This window comes from Cavia porcellus, unplaced genomic scaffold (genome assembly GCF_034190915.1).
Source record: "Cavia porcellus strain 051 isolate PalLab524CR breed Dunkin Hartley unplaced genomic scaffold, mCavPor4.1 scaffold_16, whole genome shotgun sequence".
In the NCBI taxonomy this organism is placed as follows: domain Eukaryota; kingdom Metazoa; phylum Chordata; class Mammalia; order Rodentia; family Caviidae; genus Cavia; species Cavia porcellus.
This window is the reverse complement of record NW_026947499.1, coordinates 32,902,344-32,922,016: the sequence shown is the minus strand read 5'-3', so window position 1 is coordinate 32,922,016 and position 19,673 is coordinate 32,902,344. Positions and strand designations below refer to the sequence as shown.

The following is a 19,673-nucleotide window of genomic DNA, read 5'->3' as shown; positions in this document are numbered from 1 at the left end:
TCAGCAGCACAAATGCCTGCCTGGCAAGTACAAGGTTCTGAGTGTGATTCCCAGTACCAAAAAAAAAAAAAAAAAAAAAAAAAAAAGTAGATGCTACAAAGCCAAATATTACACAGAAGCTCATATCCTACTTATCACTACTTATAGGCAAAGAAATTAAGGCTCTGAAAAAAGAGATCAGTTTGCCCATGGTCAGCCAGACCAGGAGGGAAGCCAAAGAACTTCCAGCTCTGGACCAAGGTTCTTGGGCTTTGAAATTCTAAGTTACAGTCTCTGAAATTTCAAGCTTGATCTCAAATGCATCCTTTGGCAGTGTAGGATTGTTAGAAGAATCAAACTGATCAACTGACTTCTGGTTTGCAGCTTACCCTGTTTAGGTTGAGCATGAAATTTAAACACAAACTTTTACTTTCTTCTCCATTCAAAAGCAGTTATAAGGATGTAAAAATGCCTGGCATACTGACACTAAGTCTTAACTACAGTCACTTTATCAATTCAGAAAATATCTAGAATCAAGCTACCAAAAAAAAAAAAAAAAAAAGTTTTTCATTGAAGTCAATGGAAAACCTTATTCTTACAGACCTAGAAAAAGAAACCAGAGTTGTGTGAAGAAAGCTCAACAAGGGGAACCTTCATCTTCTCCACAAGTCCTTTATTCCAAATGCTCATTAGGACTGAAATTGGCAGGACAGGAAGTAAGCAACCAAAGCTGCCAACTGCTTAACTGTGACCTTTCCTTGCATACATGGAAGTTACATTTTTTTCCATGTGAAAAAGTTAAAAATCCAAGTATTGCTCATTTCCTGTCGACCCCTGGTCACTACCCTAGGTGGAGATTTCCAGTCCTTAAGGAAATGTTTCTCCAAAGAACGTTTTCCAAAGGTTGGCTGGACAGTGTGCATGAAGGACACTTTTATACCTGGCCATTTAATGGCTGATGAAAATGGTAACCAAGCAATGAACTCCCTGAAGCTTGATGTGGCACATTTAGGGCATGGTGAAAATTTGTACAGTTTAAGGAACTTGTGAACTAAGAACAACCAAAAGGAGACCTTAGCACAAAACTTAATACTGACACTGGTTGAGAAGTTCTGAATGCAAAGGAGATATATTTCCCACTCTTATAAGCATGGTGACAACTTAAGATTTGTTACTAACTTAAGAAGTATTTGCTCACTAAAATAGCAAAATGAAAAAATCCCAAGAAACACAACTTCTAATAAATTTTTCATTTGCTAATATAAAAACAGAATTAAGTTAATCTCTGCTCTAAGTCACACACTGGGGAAAAAAACCTGAAACAGAAGCACCAATGAGTCAAGCAAAAGGTTAACTAGCAAGCCTCTCTGGGGTGAACCACTCAACTCCAAGAACAAGAGCAAACCTCTCCTCATCACTGCATTGCTGTATTGCACCAATCCATCTAGACACTAAGGTTTCAGTCCTTCACTTTACACACAGGGAGTCCTGTACAAGTACACTTCATTCCATCCCAGCAGCCATACTTCAAGAGTGCACAACACCTGCTACTCTTCCTTTTTCATAGTTGGAAACATCTCACTGAAAAAAAAAAAAAAACAAATTTGCAAGGTCAAATGAGTAGAGTGAGGTCAGTGGGCCAGGGAAATGGGACTATAGATGCCAATGAGACTCCAAGCCCAGAACTTCTGAAAGTAGCAACAACTAACAAAGGCCCCAAAAAGCTTTCAAAAGCAAAACACATACCTAGAGAACTTGGGCCCACCTGTAACTAGCAGTGAAAAGGTACTTTTTAGAAAATAACCAAGGCCAGTAAAGCTAACTAATGTTTTCCTAACCAATGAGCAATTTTCACACCAAAATTAACTTGCATGCAAAATAATTTGCATGAGCAAATATTGTTTCTTTTTTTTTTTTGAGATAGAGTCTTGCTATGTAGTCCCAGCAAGTTTCAATTTCTGAAACATGCATTTCCTTATACTTATGTTTACATATACTTAAACAAAATTTATTAATTAGTAGCACCGTAAGTCCAGAGGCTGGCCCTCTTCAGTTGAGAATGAGGCAGGAGAAATAAATTTAATGGGACATACGTGGAGCAGAGCTACAAAACTGGTTCTCTGTTAGCTCTTAAAATATTTTCTTTTAAAAACAGTCAGGCATGAGACACACATCTGTAATCCCAGCATTTGGAAAGCTAAAGCATAAGGGTTGCCTTGAGTTCAAGGCTAACCTGGATAACATAGTGAGTTCAAAACCAACCTAAACTACATTGTGAGACCCTGTCTCAAAAATACATAAACAGGGCAGGGGATTTAGCTCAGAGGCATAAGCGCCTGCCTGGCAAGCACAAGGTCCTGAGTTCAATCCCTGGTACCGCAAAAAAAAAAAAAAAAAAAAAAAAAAAAAAAAAACAACAACAACAAAAAAAAACCTACCAGGACCATTTAATAAATTTAAACTAATATTTCTAAAAGAACTGAAAGTCATTTTTTTCATGCAAAGTTCACTGGAAAGTCTTGTTATGTTTGATATGTATAAAAATGTTGCAAACTTTGTCTGAAACAAGAATGTTAGGCCAATCACCTGCAAAGGTAAGAAAAAGTACAATGCTGAAATATACATAGATAAAAGCAAACAAGAAGGAAGTATGAGCACATGGAGAACAAAAAGGACATTTGCTTTACTACTTCAGTAAGGGCCCCAGTGAGGCAGTAATAGTCTCAACACCATCAGAACCCAAGGACAAAGCCCACAGAGTATTGCTGGTTGATACCAGACCACAGTTCTTTTCACCATCTACCAACCAAGGGAAAATCCTTTCTGCAGTACTGACTAAACCTCAACTCAATGTCTTAAGGGTACCATCTCTTTACCATTCATATTTTCAAGCCAGGTACACTTGAGAAGAAGACAATAAGCCAAAATCAGCCCTGGCATCATTCACTTTGGGCATCTTATCAGTCTTCCCCCAATGAGTGTGAAAAGCCAGTTTCTTTGTTGCATTCCCACCACTTGGCATCTGGAAAGGAGATACAGCACACAGTTTTTCTTTTCCCATTTCTCAACTACTGTTTGCATTTTCAAACACCAAAGAAAATGGTCAATAGTTCTTTGGAAATGTTTCACTTGCCCAAAAGGTACTCACCACCCCTTCGCATAGTATAAAAGTTAACAAGCTTCTGGGAGGAAAGGGGAGACACATGCTCCTCCAAAGTATAATAAAGGAATCCCACCACTGGCAGGTGGGTAGGTGGGCTGGGAGAAAGGGGGCTCCCTGCAGTGGGCCACATTTGGGCAACTAAATCACCTACCTTTTACTCGAGGTCCAGAGCTACTGGGGCCACTGCCCACCACGCAGGACACGTCCTTTCTGGGCCTCTTGCTCTGTGGCCGCACGCTGGACCTGAGAAAGTGGTGCTGGTCCTGGGGGCTGCCCTGTGGTGGGGATGGCGCTTGTGGCCCTCCGGGGGCTGCGGGGGCGCCCTCGGCCCGAGAGGTCGGTTCGTCCCTCTTTGTGCCACTGCCGTCCTCGGCCGCGTCTGTGCCGCCGGCCCCCTCTCCTTCCAGGGACTCCTCATCGGCTGATCTCTTGCCCAGTTTCTTAAGCCCTTCCTCCCCGCTGCCGGTGTCCCCCAACTTCACTGTCATCCTGCAGCAGAGAGAGGGCGAGGGGCGGTGAGGCGGCACCAGGCAGAAGTTTACCGCCGGGCCTCAACATGGCGGCCGTTGTTTGTTCCAGCGCCGCCCGCCTGCCTGCCCGCCAGGCCCGCACCGCGCTGGACTAGAACCCTCCTGCCTCGGCCCACTCCACACCGGACCCAGACCACCCGCAACTGCCTGCACCTTGGTCCACCCTGCCTCGCGGCCGGGACGCTCCTTGCCCAGGCCCGCCAACCCGGGCTAACCGGCCAGGCCCAATCTTGGTCCCATGGGGTCTCACCGCCCCCATCACTCACTCCACTGGGCCTAGCTCAGGGCCTGGCTTGTGCCTTTTCCAATTCCCGGCCTTCCTCCGCTGCCTGGTTTCGCCCAACACAAGAGCCTCCAGCCGCGCACCTGCCCAGCAACGGCGCTCCAAGCCCGGCCCACCCATAGGACCAGGGCGCGCCCGCTAGCCTGCGCGAGGTCTTCACCACCCATAGCCAGGGCGCTGCCTGCCCCAGGGCTGCCCTGCAGTGAGAGGCACCGTTACCGGGAGTCTTTGCCCCAGAGAGGTATTAACGCCGTTGCGGGGATTTGCTGGCCAAACACCAGTGCAACAAAGGAGGTCGTAGCGTGAAACAGGTTGGAGACACCAGGAAAGTGACAGCACAGTTTTGTCCTGGTCCAATAGCAACAGTGGAAAAAAGTAAATTGTGTAAACGCTCTTGGTAACAATTAATAAAACTGTTGCATTAACGGCTACCCGCTGTCCCATTAAATGCATTGGCCAAAAACGTTGGCAGCCCAGAGGGCATGGCCACCCAAAATAAACTTAAGAATCAGGTACATGCCGACATTTCCAGCACAGACAGAACAGTGCAAAAACTGAGAAACATTCCATTTCTCATAGGCTTTGGACATTAAGTTTACCACACCTTGGGAAGAGGAACGTTCCCACTAAAAAGAAAAAGGGAAGGCACAACACTGACGCCTAAAAGCAGCAGCACTGTCAAAGACCACTCAGAAAACCGTGAACGTGGGCAAAACCCAAAGGAACATCAAGATTGATGTGCAGGCCACAAAATGGTGTGCAGTTTTTCTCTGTTGGAACACCACGCTGGTTTCATAAAGCGCGGCCACAGAACATAACTATTCCAACACACAACCACACCAATGGCCTCTGTAGGCACAGGACTTCTCACTCCTCACCTATCAAGCCATTTCCATATCCCCAGCTCAAGCCGTAGGTCGTCCAAGGCCTCTCGGTGGCTTCTGAGTAGTAAAGTACACCCTCAGGGCCAATTCTACCCCAACAGCTACGCAGAGCCCCCAGACACAACAAAGTATGCTCGACATACGCTGGGACCATGGCGCCCGGCCATTCCCTGCGGCAGGGACCTGGGCAGGAGTCAGCACCGAGCCCCGTCACTTCCTGACGGTGGGAGGCGCCGGCTCAGCGGGTCTCGATCTGGCCCCACACCCTTTGTCCTGTCTCGGGTGGCGAGCTTACAACTCCCGAAAAGACTGATTGCTGTGTGCCCGCCCACGGAACCAACCTCCGCGCACCCTGCGTCTATCAGTCAGCCTGGCGTCACCTTTTTCATCCACGCTTCGCAGCTGCCTGGCTCCCCGGATCCCCGGGTCCCTACAGGCGCCGGCAGAACCGGCCGGGTCAGGCAGTGCCGCCTGCACGAAGCTGCGCCGCCGGGCGGGTGTTAGGGCGTGAGACGCGGTCGCCAAGTGACGTTCGCCCGGCAGGTCCGTTCCGCAGGCCGGCGCGGGGCTCGCGGGACTGCGGGCGCCGCTGCTGCCGCCGCTCCTCTTTGGAGCCCCAGCCCGCCGCTCTCAACACAGTTCCGGCTACGGCGGCCGCTGGGGACACGGAGTCGACGCCGGGGCGGGACGGGGCGGGACAGGCGTCACTCGCGGGAGCGAGCACGCCTGAGCTAGCCTTAGAACGCGCCCCCCCAGCGGCGCTGCCATTGGCCAGAGGTTGCCGCGCGTGCTCGCACGCACCGGTTCGGAGGCGGGCTTGCGTCGCAAGGCGTGTTGTGACGTCGGCCTCGCGTCCGTGCGATCCGTGCGTCTCTTTGGATTGGTGAACCGATAGCCAATAGAGTCAGTAGGAGCGCTGTGATTGGCTGCGTCCTTGTTGACGGATGCGTGAGAAGAAAACGCCGCCTCAGCGCCGCTTCTGGAATCGCGCACAAACCCAGGTGGGGGACAAGTTCGTATGGGAGTACAACTGAATAGAAACATACCCCAGCTAATGTAGCCAGTGGTCACTTTTCCTCATCCTGGTGATGGTGTGTTTCTGAAACTGTAATGTTTCTAAAACAGGGTCCCACATGCACATGAGGTTCGCGACTCTTGTTAGTCCGCCTTTCAAGAGCTGCACAGTGCTGTCTGCTGACGGAAAGGCAATTTTCAGGCTGGACCGGCCGGCCCTAAAGCCTGCCTCGAAGGCCTACCCCCGCCGACTCCTCTTGACGTCAGGAAAGCGCTCAGTCGTGCCTTCTCCTTGAGACAACGCAGGAGGTAGTCTCAAGATAACGGCCGCTGTCCCACGAGGAGTTAAGGGAGACAAGTCGAGAGACGCTGCCAGTCCTGGACCACAATTGTCCCCAGCACCCAGCGAGAACTCTCCTTTGCCCGGCTGCTCTCCAGCCCAGCAGCTCTCTCTGGACCGGGCTGCGGCCAGGAGGTGAGCCGAGCAGTGCCGACGGCCCTCGGCTCTTTCCGAAGCCCGGAGCTTCGGGTAGCCTCGGCTGTGCGTCGCCGCCCTTCGGCTGTTCCCGACTTTCTGCGCGGCGTTGTCTCGGCAACAGGGACTGCGCTACTGCCCGGCGGTGGTGAGTGTCTTCCCGGAGAGAGGGCTGGGAGGCTTGGGGAATGCTGAAGAGCCCTGCGGCGTTTGGACTGGGCGAGGGCGGGGTAGATCTGCCAGGTCCCACCCTCCCTCCCCTCTCGGCCCTGTAAACACGGAGGGGCGCCCTTGGCACAGGCCTGTCACCACCGGACACAGCTGCAAGGTCCAGACTGACACCTGTTTGTGGTGCGAGTCCCTCTGAGTGGATGTAGTGGAGTAGGAGTTGCAGAGCTACCCACAAGATCTAGAAGACAACAACAATAAAACATCCTGTGCTTTGCCTGTCATACGTGGGTTGCTTAAAGGATACCGTGAGCCAGAGTAGACAGCAGTGTACCAGCCACTATACATGACTTTTCAGTCATGTCCACTAGATCCAGCCAGTGAGCTTGCACTGGCTTGGAAAGTGAGACTTTGTTGGCTGGTCACTGGAAATCGCCTCTGAAAGTCCTCGATGAAGTCCATCCTTATGTTCTTAGGCTGTCACCAAGGCTTAACGCTTCTTAAAGCTTTAATACCGTGTTCCCTTTGCTGAATGAGCTTAAGAAATTTTCTCAAAAGTTAATGGAGGACTTTAGGCCTTGAAGACGTTGGACACTTTTAGGTGAGGGGAGTCAATGTGTTAGAAAAGTGAAATGTTTTTCCTTTTCTTCAAAGTTATGCATTTGTCAGTTTTATGTCTTAATCCTAGGAGGTTGTTCGGAAATATAATCATTTCTGAACTGAGGCCATTAATAGATTGCCAGTCGTATCTGTTAGCTGCTTTCTTGGTTGTAATTCGGTAACTTTTTATTATACAGATAATACATAGGTAAAACTTGTTAAGATGCAGGTAAAAAGAATAATGGATAATTATACATTGTATAAAACTAAAATGGCTCATTCAGCACTGTCCTGTAACTCTCTTCTTAAAAGTAATAAAGTGTGAAGAATATGCCTCCCCTGGGAAGCGAAGCATAAAACTGCCTCTCCAGAGGCCAAGGCAGGACTACATACCAAATATCTCATAAAAAGAAGAGAGAAAAGAGAGAGAGAGAGACAGAGAGAATTCTTCTTTCTTCCTAAATATTTTCATCTGGGATTCCCACATTGGGGTGGTTTTGTTTTGTTTCAGCAGCATCTTGCTATGTTGTCCAGTCTGTTGCCTCAGAACTCTTGGCTTCAAGGAATCCTTTCTGTCTTAGTCTCCTCAGTAGCTGGAGTTACAGCTCTGTTCTGCATTGCCCAGCTTTGAGACCTATTCTGTGTAGAGGCACTGTTCTTTGGGGCTGCAGTGCTCCAGTATCTCCACTTTGGGACAGATAATATGATGAGTCAAAACAATCCATGAAGCCAGGCACGCACACAAAAGGTTCAGGCAAGAGGATCACTTGAGCCCCGGACTTCCAAGATGAACCTTGGGAAGCAAATCTCTTATCTCAAAACAAACAAATAATACTGGTATGGAGACAAGGGGCTGTAGCACAGCCACAGGCAAGAATGAAAATACTTTAAGATCTCTTCTCATAAGCTGGGTGTGGTGACACATGCCTGTAATCTCAGCATTTGGGAGGCCAGAGGATCTTTTCGAGTTCAAAACCTGCCTGGGCTACAAAGTGAATTTAAGGCCAGCCAGAACACATAGAGAAACCCTGTCTCAAAACAACAACAACATAAATATTCATAGTTGGCCGGATATGGTGGTGCATGCCTGTAATCCTATCACTCTGGAAGCTGAGGCCGAAGGATCACTGTGAGTTTGAGGCCATCCTGACCTACACAGTGAGACCCTGTCTCAAAAAAAGTATTCAGTTCTTAAAAAGTGATACTGAAGATTAAAAATGGAAAATCTGGTTTAATTTTGTGTCCTAAGTCATTACAGTCAAACTAGCATATTGCTTTTTTTTTTTTTTTTTTTTTTTGTCTTTTTATCAGTACCGGGCATCGAACTCATGACCGCCTGCTTGCAAGGTAGGTGCTTATGCTGCTGAGCTAAATCCCCAGCCCCTTATATTGCTTATTTTTTAGAGAAATCTTGTTAAATATAAATTGTTTGTAGCCTGGAATTTGAACCAGTGAATGGTTATAACACATTAAAACTGATACTATAAGGTTTTAATTGCTATTTTAAATCACCCAGGTTTTGATCTGGCATATTTTCATTTTTAATTGAAAATTTCCTTATAAGGACATTACTCAAGGAAGCAGGTCTGGCCCTGACCAGTGATAATTTAGAGATCATATCTGGCCACCTTACCAGGAAATTTGGATTTGTGCTTTTGATAGAAATGAAATCATAACTTCAAAACTCGTGACTTTAAATTGAATGTGGTGACATATACCTGTAATTCCAATACTCCCAGAGGCTGTGACAGGACCACAAATTTGAGACCAACCTGAGCTACAAAGCAAGACTCTGTGTCAAAAAATAAAATAGGGGCTGGGGATTTAGCTCAGTGGCATAAGCGCCTGCCTTGAAAGCAGGCAGTCGTGAATTCCATCCCTGGTACTGATAAAAAGGAAAAAGACAAAAAAAATAAATTAAGTTTGTGAGTTTCTTAAATATTTAGGGCAAATATTCCTAGGAAAAGGGCCATATTTTTTTTTTAAGTTTTATTTAAGGAGAAAAAGAAAAAAAAACAAAAAGGGTACAAGTTATACAGAATTTCAGAAAACATAAACAGTAGGAAATCACTAGTTAATAGATTACATATTGTCATCTTAGAAATAGTTGTTCAAGTTACAAAATTAAAGCATATAAAGTAGACATTCAAACAGTGAGACCGCAAACAGTTCTGTTCAATGATCCAACAAAACTCAGTAATATGGTTATCTATCTTATACACTTAAATATACATGCAGTTATGTCCTTTAGAGCACTTTCTTTTCCTCTCTTTTGTACAATGACAATTACACATTTTGGGTTTTATCACTCCCACAGTTCTTACTACTTTTATGGGCCACTTTTGATTTGTGACCATTTACTAGTATCTGTGTTACCTCTAACTTCCTGTCAAAGAATATTTCTTCCTCCACATGGAAACTAAGCTCTTTCTTAGTGTCCTTTCCTTCCACTATTGATTGCTAAAAGCAAACAGCATACTCCAGTTCCTACTCACTTGAGATATGTATATGTATATGTATATATAGTTTATAAACAGGTTTTTAATTTTTTGAGTAATTCTTAATGTGATTAAATGCACATAACGTAAAACCAGGGGTGGTGATGCACATCTGTAATCGCAGCACTCAGGAGGCAGAAGCAGGAGGATCATAGGAATTAAAGGCCAGCCTATACAAAACAAAAGAAAAATATACATATAAATAAAGTTTACTGTTTTACACTGGGAGTGTAGCTCAATGGTAAAGCACTTGCCCACTTGCCCACTTGTCCACTTGTCCTGAATTTGTTCCCCAGCACTGAAGGGGTAAACAAGTTTATCATTCTAATCGTTCGAAAGTTGATCATTTTAACTATCTTCACCAATATGGTGCAGTTCAGTGGGATTACGCACATTGATAGTTCTGTGCAACTATCACCACATTTATCTCCAGAACTTCCTCATAATCTCAAATTCTTTATCCATTTGCCCTCCTCTCATTTCTTGGCATCCAACATACTACTTTCTGTTTGTGATTTTTGACTGTACTGGTTGACTTTTATTAGTGAATCATACAGTATTTGTCCTTTGTTGTCACAGTTATATATCACCTGGCTTAATGTCTTCAAGGCATCCTTCAGCATGTACCAGAATTTCCTTCCTTTTTGTGACTGAATAATATTTCTTGATATGGAATACATTGCATTGTGTTTATCCATTTCTAGCTCTTAAATATTGTAAACAATGTTATCTGAACATGGGGGTATGGGGATGTATATATGTATGTGTAATTTAAGTCCCTGCTTTCAATTCTTTGGGTATATACTCAGAAATGGATTTAATCATATGATAATTCTGTTTCTAATATTTTGAACAACTCATAGATTATTTTTCACAGCAGCTTCACCATTTTCTATTCCCATCAGCAGTGCACAAGGATTTCAGTTTATCTACATTCTCACCAATACATTGGGGGAGGGATTAGTTTTGTTTTGTGTGACTTTGTTGCTGATAGTCGCTGTTGTAATGGGTGAATAATTCTAAATGATGACAAACCAGCTCACAGACCATTTAGCCCCCAGCAACTGGCATAGGTATGAAAAGGTGGACAGTAGTCAGATTGTCATTTCATTCACTGCCCTACCCTCCTGAAAAGGATTAATGTGTGTCACTTCCAAGTCTGAAAGGAAAAAGGAAAGACATCAAGTTGGTTAATTAAATTCTTGTAACACATGTCCATCTTCTCCACAAGTGCAGTAGTTTTGTGTTCTCTCTTCTCAATGCAGGAATTTCTCTGATCTCTACCACCTGGAAGTCAAATCTAAGAGATATTCTTGACTTGTAATCCCCTTTTTTGAAATAGACTACTATTTTTTACTGTGCATATATTCTCTTGTAGGGCAGTTTGCTTTTACGTTGTTAGAAATTTTTCCTTAAAAAGCAGCTATCAAAATAAAAGTTACCCTTACGATGACTAGAATAAAAATGGTAGAGAATTGTGTGAATAGTCTGGACTTTCAGGGCTAGCTTGCTTGCTTGTTTGCTTTCATTTTCCTTCTTTTTTATGAAATGAGCTTTCATCAGGCCCCTGATCATTGCAGGTCCATTTCTTTTGTGTGTGTGCTGGGGATTGAACTCACAGCCTTACGTTTGCCAAGCAGGTACTTACGCCACTGAGCTAAACCCCTGGCCCTAGGTCCATTTCTTTTCTTCTAATTTTATATATTTTTCCCATTAGCTCTCTCAGTAATGTTACCAGCATCAGTCCAAAGGAGCATGTTTAAGGTGCCAAAACTCTTGTAATTATAAGTTGGTTATCCTTTCATAATTTTATATAGAGTTGTTTTGGTTGATTTTTTTTTTTTCTTTTGCAGATTTCAGCCCTAACCAGTTCTTTGTTTCATCATGGCTCTCTATTTTGACCACCGAATCAAAGCACCAAATTCTGTTGGGCCTCCCTTCCACATCAGTTGGCACACTGTTCACCCATTCCTGGCAGTCGCCTCCATGAGTGCAGCCTCAGGAGGCAATGTGGATATCTATCTGGAACAAGTGAGTACTAGAAGTAATGATTCTGACTCTGCTGGTTTCTGGCTCTTGGTTTTCTTTTGTTCTTGGAGCAGGGGTAAAATTAGCTCTGCTCTGGATTTTTCCTCACTAATTCCCACTGGATCCAGATTTCCAATATTATAGAAACCCTAATATGTGGCCAGTTCTTTTGCTCCTGCCATTAAGACTTGGGGACATATCTAGAAATGCTTAAGGCATATTTCACAGTCCATGTCCATGAGCCCTCATGTCATTTGAGGATTCTGACCCCTTGTCATATTGCCTCCTTCTTTGACTCTTCAGTTTGATCATTTGAACTGTAGTAGTTTCCTGTAGCTACTGTAACAACCACAAACTGGATGATTTAAGCAATAGGAATTTATTCTCTTACAGCTAGAAGTGTACGGTCAAGGTGCTGACAGAGACAATCTCTCGGAAATATGTATCATGCCCTTATCTTTTTTTTTTTAATTTTATTTAAGGAGAAAAAACAGAAAAAGGGTACAAGTTATACAGAATTTCAGAAAAAATAAACAGTAGGAAATCACTAGTTAATTACATATTGTCATCTTAGAAATAGTTGTTCAAGTTACAAAATTAAAGCATTTAGAAGGGACTTTCAAACAGTGAGACTGCAAACAATTTTGTTCAATAATCCAACAAAACTCAGTAATATGGTTATCTATCTTATACACTTAAATATATATGCAGTTATATCTTTTAGAGAACTTTCTTTTCCTTTCTTTTGTACAATGATAATTACACATTTTGGGTTTTATTACTCCCACAGTTCTTATTACTTTTTTTTTTTTGAAGAAAGTAAAACCAAATGTGACATACCAGGACAGAATCAGTCAAATGAAAAGGATGGACATAATACATAATGTAAAAACAAAATACAAGGTGATAAACAATGGTTACCATAATGCCTCTTGTTATCTTAAAAAGAATTGCCTATATCATCAGTTATAATAAAATTGAACAAAACAGTAAAAAATAAAACCAAAACACTGGAGACATTATAGGACTTCAAAAGAAGATAATTGTCAACCAGAATGGGCGTCATAATGAATCTTATTGTCTTCATAGGTGTTGCCTATACTTTCAAACTCGGTACTATCTAGCATAACAGAATAGAGGAAAATCAGTCAAAACAAGATGGTGAGAGCAATACAGAGTTTCAAATCAAGTTAATAGGAAATCAAAGTGGGTTACTATAATATATCCTGCTATTTTTTATTTATTTTTTCCTTAATTAAAAGGATAAAAATGAAAAAGTAGATAATAAAAAGGAGATTGAGATAAAAAAGAGGGCATAACAAAAAAACAGTGCAGGTCAAAACATAGCCATTTAAGCAAAATAGTGTTTCACTACAAGATAGTCTCAACATAATAGTAGTTACCATATTGTCTCTTCCTTAAAATCTTTGGGTATAACTTCAGATACTGTAGCATCAAACATATCAAGACAATGTAAAACCATTCAAGAGAATGAGTATTTCAGGGTATTTAGAATCAACTAACAGAAAATGAACAATGATTTTTGTATAATCTCCTTGTCTATAAAAGTTTTTGTTTATATTATCACATATAATAAAATCCAATAAGATACAACACATTAAAACCAATGGAGACAGAAGAACAAAAGCTTGATGGGACTTCAAAACAAGAGGATATTAAATCAGCACTAGATATTATGATGTCTTGTTTTCTCCAAAATGGCTGTTCTTACCATCCAACCTTCTCTGCCTCATTTCTGTTGAGCTCTTTTTCTGTCATTAGTTGTCAGTTTGTCCTCTTCATTTCGCTTTCTGCTCCATTCATTGTGGCCGCTCTGCCACTGTTTCTGGAATCTTGATATTTTTCATTTTTAGAATATCCTGCAGTAATCTATGTAGAGTTGAATTGGTGGTTGCAAATTCCCCTACTTCCTCTTTATCCTGGAAGCACCTTGTTTTTCCATCAATTTCTAGGGACAGTTGTGCAGGATATATCAATCTTGGCTGGAGGCTATTATCTTTCAAAGCTTGAATTATTTCCCCCCACGCTCTTCGTGATTTGATGGTTTGTGCAGAGAAGTCTGCTGTAATTCTGATGGGTGTTCCCTTGTAAGTGATCTGTTTCTTGTCTCTGATGGCTTTTAATATTCTGTTCTTATATTGGATTTCTGGAATTTTGATTATTATATGCCTGGGTGTAGCTCTGTTTGGGTGGTAGGTGGCTGGGGTCCTGTATGCCTCATACATCTGAGTATCTTTACCTTTTGCTAAATTAGGGAAATTCTCCTGGATTATTTCTGTGAATAGCTTTTGTAGTTTATTTGTTTGAGTCCCTACTTCTTTTATGTTCTTAATTCTTAAGTTATAGATCCTCTTGTCATCTTCTAGTCTTTGTATTATTGTGTTTGTTTTCTTGTTATTTTTAAGAAGTTTTTCATTTCATGCTCCCACCTTACAAATCTGCCCTCCAGTTCTGATAATCTATCCTTAGTTTCTTTCAAGCTGTTATGCCAGTTTTCAATAGAGTTTTTAGTTTCCTGGTAATCTCTGTGAACCTGCTTTAAGTATTCTATGTTTTCTCTATTTTTTTCATCAAACAATTCTCCCCTTTTTTTCTGTTCTTCCATTCCACCATCTGTTTGTTTTTTTTTTTTTTTTTGGGGGGGTGGTGCTTAGCATTTCTCTAACTATTCTACTTATTTCTTGCTTTATTTCATTAAATACTTCATTTTTGAACTCGTCTATGAGGCTCTGGAGATACCACTTTATATCTATAGGTGCCGTGTCGGATATTGCATGTTTTCTGTCTTCAGTCTCTTTTGCTTTTACCTTCCTGGATCAGTGTTCTCAGGATTGGGGACTGAGGACCCTTTCTTGTTGCTCCCTTTTCCCATAGTTTTTGTTCCTTCCATACAAGCGTATGTAGGAGGCTCAGTTGTTTTTTTTTTTTTTTTTTCCTCTTTGTGTGTTGCAGTTTGTTTGAATCCGCCAGCTAGGTGTTCCCACCCACTGCAGTGTACTAGGGAGACACAGACCTGGGTAGCCTCTGCTGGGCCCGCCCCTCCAGGTCAACCTACTGAATGCTTCACTGCTAGGGTGCAATGCCAGGCGCAGGAACCTGATTTGGGCTACCCTACTGGATCTTAGTCCACGGCATCACCAGGCCAACCGCTCCCCACCACTCCCGCTTGAGAGGGGAATATGCAACTAAAGTCACTGCAGGGCCCTTTCCGGCTAGTCTGCCCGTTCCCAGAATGTCCTCTGTTGGAGCCTCCTAGTCTGTGAAAGGGTCCCCATTTCTCTCACTCACGGCACGCTGATACAGGGCTCCCTGCCAGTCCCGCTCTCAACGCTGTTTGGTTCGCTGATTCCAGCTCTCAGAGCTTTTGTGCATCTCTCTCCCTACCGTGCGGATTGGCACACAGTATCGGCAGCAGGAAATTCAAATCCCGGCTTCCAATGGCGCAGGATCCAGCTTCCGCACTGAGATTTTATCTGTTCCTGTTATAGCATCAGGATTGCATTTCCAGTTGGTTTCTCTCAGCTTACTTTGTTCCTGGATCGGCAGGTTACATCTCCCCTCGCGTAGGACTCCTCACACGGCACCGCTCCTGGATTCTAAGCTGGTAATCTCAAAGAGCCTTCGTGGGTGCTGTTATTTGTCCGCCATGTTCTCCTGGAAGTCTCATGTCCTTATCTTAGCCTCTTTTCTGGCAAGCATTCCTGGTGCTCCTTGGCTTGTAGACATATCAGTTCATTTTCTCCTGCTAGTATGTCAGATAACATCCTAGTCCTTGTGTCATATCTCTTCTTCTTCTAAGTCTTCCTCCTCCTTTTCTTCCTCTTCCTTTTCTCCTCCTCCTCCTCCTTCCGCTACCTTTTTCTGTCTACTCCTTCCCCCATTTCTTCCTCCTGTCTCTCTCTTTCCTTTTTTCTTCAGCAATAGAAGTCAAGCCCAGTTCCTCACTTTTATACTGGGTAAGCACTCTCAACATTCAATTACCTCAGCTCCTTTTCTCCTCTTCTTAAAAGGACATTAGTCATTATTTGTTAATGCCCATCTAATGACTATATCTTAGCTTGCCATAATCTGCAAAGATCCTGTTTCCAAAAAAGGTCACATCACAGGTACCCATATTACCCATTTAACGTATCTTCTTAGGGTACACAGTTGAACCTATAAAGACACTTTCTCTATGCTCCTCAAATTTCCAGATCTACCACCACCATCACTACACTTAGTGTACAACGACCTCATGATTCATTCACAAGGAAAAGTTAATTTCCCTTTCTCATGCTCCCCAGCACTCTGCAGTTTCTCTGTTGCTACTTTAACTTTGTCTAAGCAGCTACAACCATTAGCAATTTCTGTGTAACGTAAGTGTCTGGGTGATCATCCACACAGCTCCACATTTCTCTGAAGTCTTTTAGGAAATAGGCCAGAGAGTGTGGGGGCTTTGCTGGTTCTTTTTGCTTTTCTAAACTGTGGCATTCCTCAGAATTTGTAACAGCCTCCTCTCTCTCCTTCCTCCTGTGATTTGGCTTCCCAAGTGGCCATCAGTGGATGACTTACAAACATACATTTCCCACCCAGAAGTCCTCCTGGAGACACAAACTTGGAATCCAGCTGCCTTCCTGCATCTCTGGGTTATTTCAAAGATATCTTATACTCCACGACTCCAAAATTAAACTGAAATTATCCCCCATCTTTCCCTTGCCTTCCATCTACCTACAAAGGTTACCTGTTGACACCTGAGGTCCCTCAAACCCGGATTAGGGACTTAGGAATAACTTGCTGTTTCCTACTCCGCTGCCTTGTTGTCTATTACCAAATTCTTTCATCTATTATCAGAATCTAGTTTTAATTCTGGATTCTCTGGAAAATGTGCTGTTTTTTACTCTATTGACTCTTGTCTAATCTCTCATCCTTTCTTTCCTGACACCACCACAATTGCCCTGCTGAAGGAACTGAGTCCTGGTTGACTTCCCCTATTGCATGCCCCCCATAAAAGCCAAGGCCATCTTTCAGAATCGTAGAGCCACCACTCTTTCCTTCCACCTCTCTGTCTCAGATTGCTCCTTAGGTGGACATGGAAACCACCCACACACACACACACCTAGACCTGCCCAACCTGAATCTTATTCCATGTTCCCTTCTTGCTGCAGGTACCCCAAGATCTATCAAGATGTTCTGTAGCTTTCTAGTGCTACACATGTTATTCTTTCTGCACTGCAGAATCTCCCTTGTCCTTTTTATGAATACATTAATTTCCTTAGACAATAGTGGCTCAATGACCCATTTCTCAAGAAATATACATACACTTTCCCAGCTCATCTGTATCTCATGTTAATCTTTCCTGGGCTTCTTTTTAAGAAGCTCAGAAAGAACTACAACTGTGTTATAGGCTATACCTCCCCAGCACAAAATATGTATTGTATTTTCTTTAAAAGTATAGACATAAACTGAGTGTGATGGTACATGCCTATGATCCCAGCATTTGGGAGACAGAGGTAGGACGATCACTGATAATTTAAGGCCAGCTTCGACTATATAGTGGGTGAATTATATAGCAAGACTCTGTCTTAAAAAAAAAAAAAAAAGACTGGGCATGGTGGCGCACATCTAATACCAGCACTTGGGAGGCTGAGGCAGGAGGATCGTTCAAGTTTGAGATCAGCCTGGGCTACAGTGCATACAAGGCCAGCCTAAACTGCATAATGAGACCCTGTCTCAAAAAGACAAGAAAATAAATAAATCCCAAAATTATTATAACAATTTTATATGAAGTTTAGAAAACTTAAAAGCATACTATTATAAAACAAGTCAGTGAAGTATATCTGAATGCATACATGCTTGTGCCCCAAATCTGATTTCTTAGAAAATTCTGGAAAATACAGGACTTTACAAATACATGGTCCATTGGTTGTCAGAAAGATGACATACATGTCATATAAGCATTTGGAAAACTCCAATATGTATTTGTCAAGCATAAGAGTAAATGTGTAAATAACTCTTTACTATCATCCCAAAAATAATTTTGGCCTTTCACATACCTAAAAGGGCTAGGGTTTCTGACCTTCACTTTGAGAACTTTGGAGCAACAAACTGCCCACTGGCCTGCTGCCTGTTTTTATAAATTATGTTTTACAGCCTTACCCATTAAAATGGTTGCTAGTCGTCAAGCAGCAAATGTGACTATGAGGCCATACTCTTTGGTAAGTTAATCAGTGTATTCTTAAATGTTGGTTACCTTCTGTTGGGATAGTTTGGCTAAGGGAAAGGTTAGTGTGTTTTTATAAAAAATGAAGAGCTACTTTAGTAAACAGCTCTTTAGATCTTCTGCTGAAGTCAAATCCATGTATTAGTAGCTTAAAGTAGCTGCCACTATTTGTAATACAGGATTTTTCCTCTTTTCTGCACTAGGGCGAGCATGTACCTGAAACTCATATTGAAAGGTCCTTCCGGGTCACTTGCTTGTGCTGGCATCCGACGCGGCTGCTACTTGCTGTTGGCTGGGAGACCGGAGAAGTGATAGTGTTCAATAAGCAGGACAAGGAGCAGCACACCATGCCCCCAACACACATCTCTGACATCACCATCCTCACTTGGAGCACCAGTGGGAACTGCCTGGTATCTGGGGACAAGGTAAGTGCATACTTGGTCTCTCCATCCCCCACCATGCTCTAACAAATACATGTGACAAATGATCTTAAAGCCAAATTATTTGAAATGTATGATTCTCAAATTCAACTATTCTGGTCTGATATAACTGTAGATTTTGTTATGTGTTTCAATCAAGGATTGAAATTTTATTCTAAGACCCCATTATAGGACAAAGGTATATTTGTAATTTTAAAAGTAAACTTTGCTAGAAAATTTAATTTCTATAGGTAGGGCATATGCTTCAGATACTGTTGCTTTTTTTTGGTCTTTTTGAGACAGGATTTCACTATGATGTTTAGGCTAGCCTTGAACTCACTTTGTAGCCCAGGCTGGCCTCAAACTCATAGTGATCCTCCTGCCTCAGCTCCCCAGTGCTGGGATTATAGACATGAACTACCATGCCCAGCTTTTCCTTTCCTTTTAATTGGCTTTTCATTGTGTGACTCCACTATAATTTATTTATTTAACTAGCCTATTTTGATAAACACATAGAGGTTTCCAGTCTTCTGCTAACAGGACAGTGGCACTTGTGCTTTTGTCATTTTGCACGGGTGTCCATTTAGAGAACTGCATACATAGTGCCAACTAGACCTAGTATATACCCCATCATGGTTCCCAAGTCACCCTCTATTAGCTGGTAACAACTCACCCCAACACACGGTATGTGTTTCCCCACCAACAGAATATCCAAATACTAGAGCTTAGCTTAAAAATGTAGTATCTCAATGGTACTATAATTTATTTCTCTTATTGTTGGTGAGTTTCACCTCCAGGAGCCATCTGTATTTCCTTTTCCATTCATATCATTAACCCATTTTTCTCTCAACTTGTTTCTTTTCTTCTGGGTGATTTTTCTTCTGTTTTGCTGTTTATTTCCCACCTAATGGCATTGGCCTTCCCCCAGCTTCCCAATTCTCTGGTGATCTTTCCTACCTCTCTGCTATGGAGCAGCTGCCAGTCCTCTACTGGAATAGAGTAATTCAAGACCATTGCACTTGATCCTTCTTTTCTTAACAATATTCGAAAGCAATCAGCTAAACAGAGTACTCAGGCATAAAATGAAAGCCAAGTGGTGAGCTGTCAAGTCCTGTGAGTCAGAATATTTTAGAAAAGAAATGCTTAATCCTTCTGAGAAGAATCTAATGTTGTGCTGGAACTGATTTAATAATGAGCCCAGGTAGAAAGACAAGTACAGATATTGAACAGACATCTCTCCCCAGGCTTGGTGCCAGGGGCTTCTCTACTCTTTTACCAGAGGCCCCATTGGACTCACTAGGAGAACCAATCCAGACCAGCTAAAGCAAGAAGGTACACTTAATCAGAGGCTGTGCCACAGTCTCAGGATGACCTGTTCATCATCTTCTGTTTTAAGACCTGACTCGGGAACA

The 19,673-nt window shown here is 42.8% G+C and overlaps 2 protein-coding genes across 9 annotated transcripts in view; one reads left to right on the top strand and one right to left on the bottom strand.

The window, feature by feature from the left end:
* Cramp1 (cramped chromatin regulator homolog 1) overlaps positions 1–5,515 on the bottom strand; it is a 68,481-nt gene extending 62,966 nt beyond the window's left edge. The window contains exons 1-2 of one of the 5 annotated variants that reach the window (XM_013141839.3): positions 5,181–5,515; positions 3,294–3,631 (exon numbers count right to left, since the gene is read on the bottom strand). In XM_013141839.3, the coding sequence (XP_012997293.1) occupies positions 3,294–3,630 (337 nt within the window). In that variant the 5' untranslated portion in view covers position 3,631; positions 5,181–5,515. The other 4 variants (XM_013141836.3, XM_003478451.5, XM_013141838.2 and 1 more) reach the window with 4 other exon arrangements.
* Positions 5,516–5,750: 235 nt separating this feature from the next.
* Ift140 (intraflagellar transport 140) overlaps positions 5,751–19,673 on the top strand; it is a 97,666-nt gene continuing 83,743 nt past the window's right edge. The window contains exons 1-4 of one of the 4 annotated variants that reach the window (XM_023560715.2): positions 5,751–5,840; positions 5,965–6,476; positions 11,448–11,625; positions 18,046–18,267. In XM_023560715.2, coding sequence (XP_023416483.2) covers positions 11,479–11,625; positions 18,046–18,267 — 369 coding nt within the window. In that variant the 5' untranslated portion in view covers positions 5,751–5,840; positions 5,965–6,476; positions 11,448–11,478. Of the gene's footprint in view, positions 6,477–8,407; positions 8,444–11,447; positions 11,626–18,045; positions 18,268–19,673 lie in introns of all 4 variants that reach the window. The other 3 variants (XM_023560716.2, XR_010039784.1, XM_063226270.1) reach the window with 3 other exon arrangements.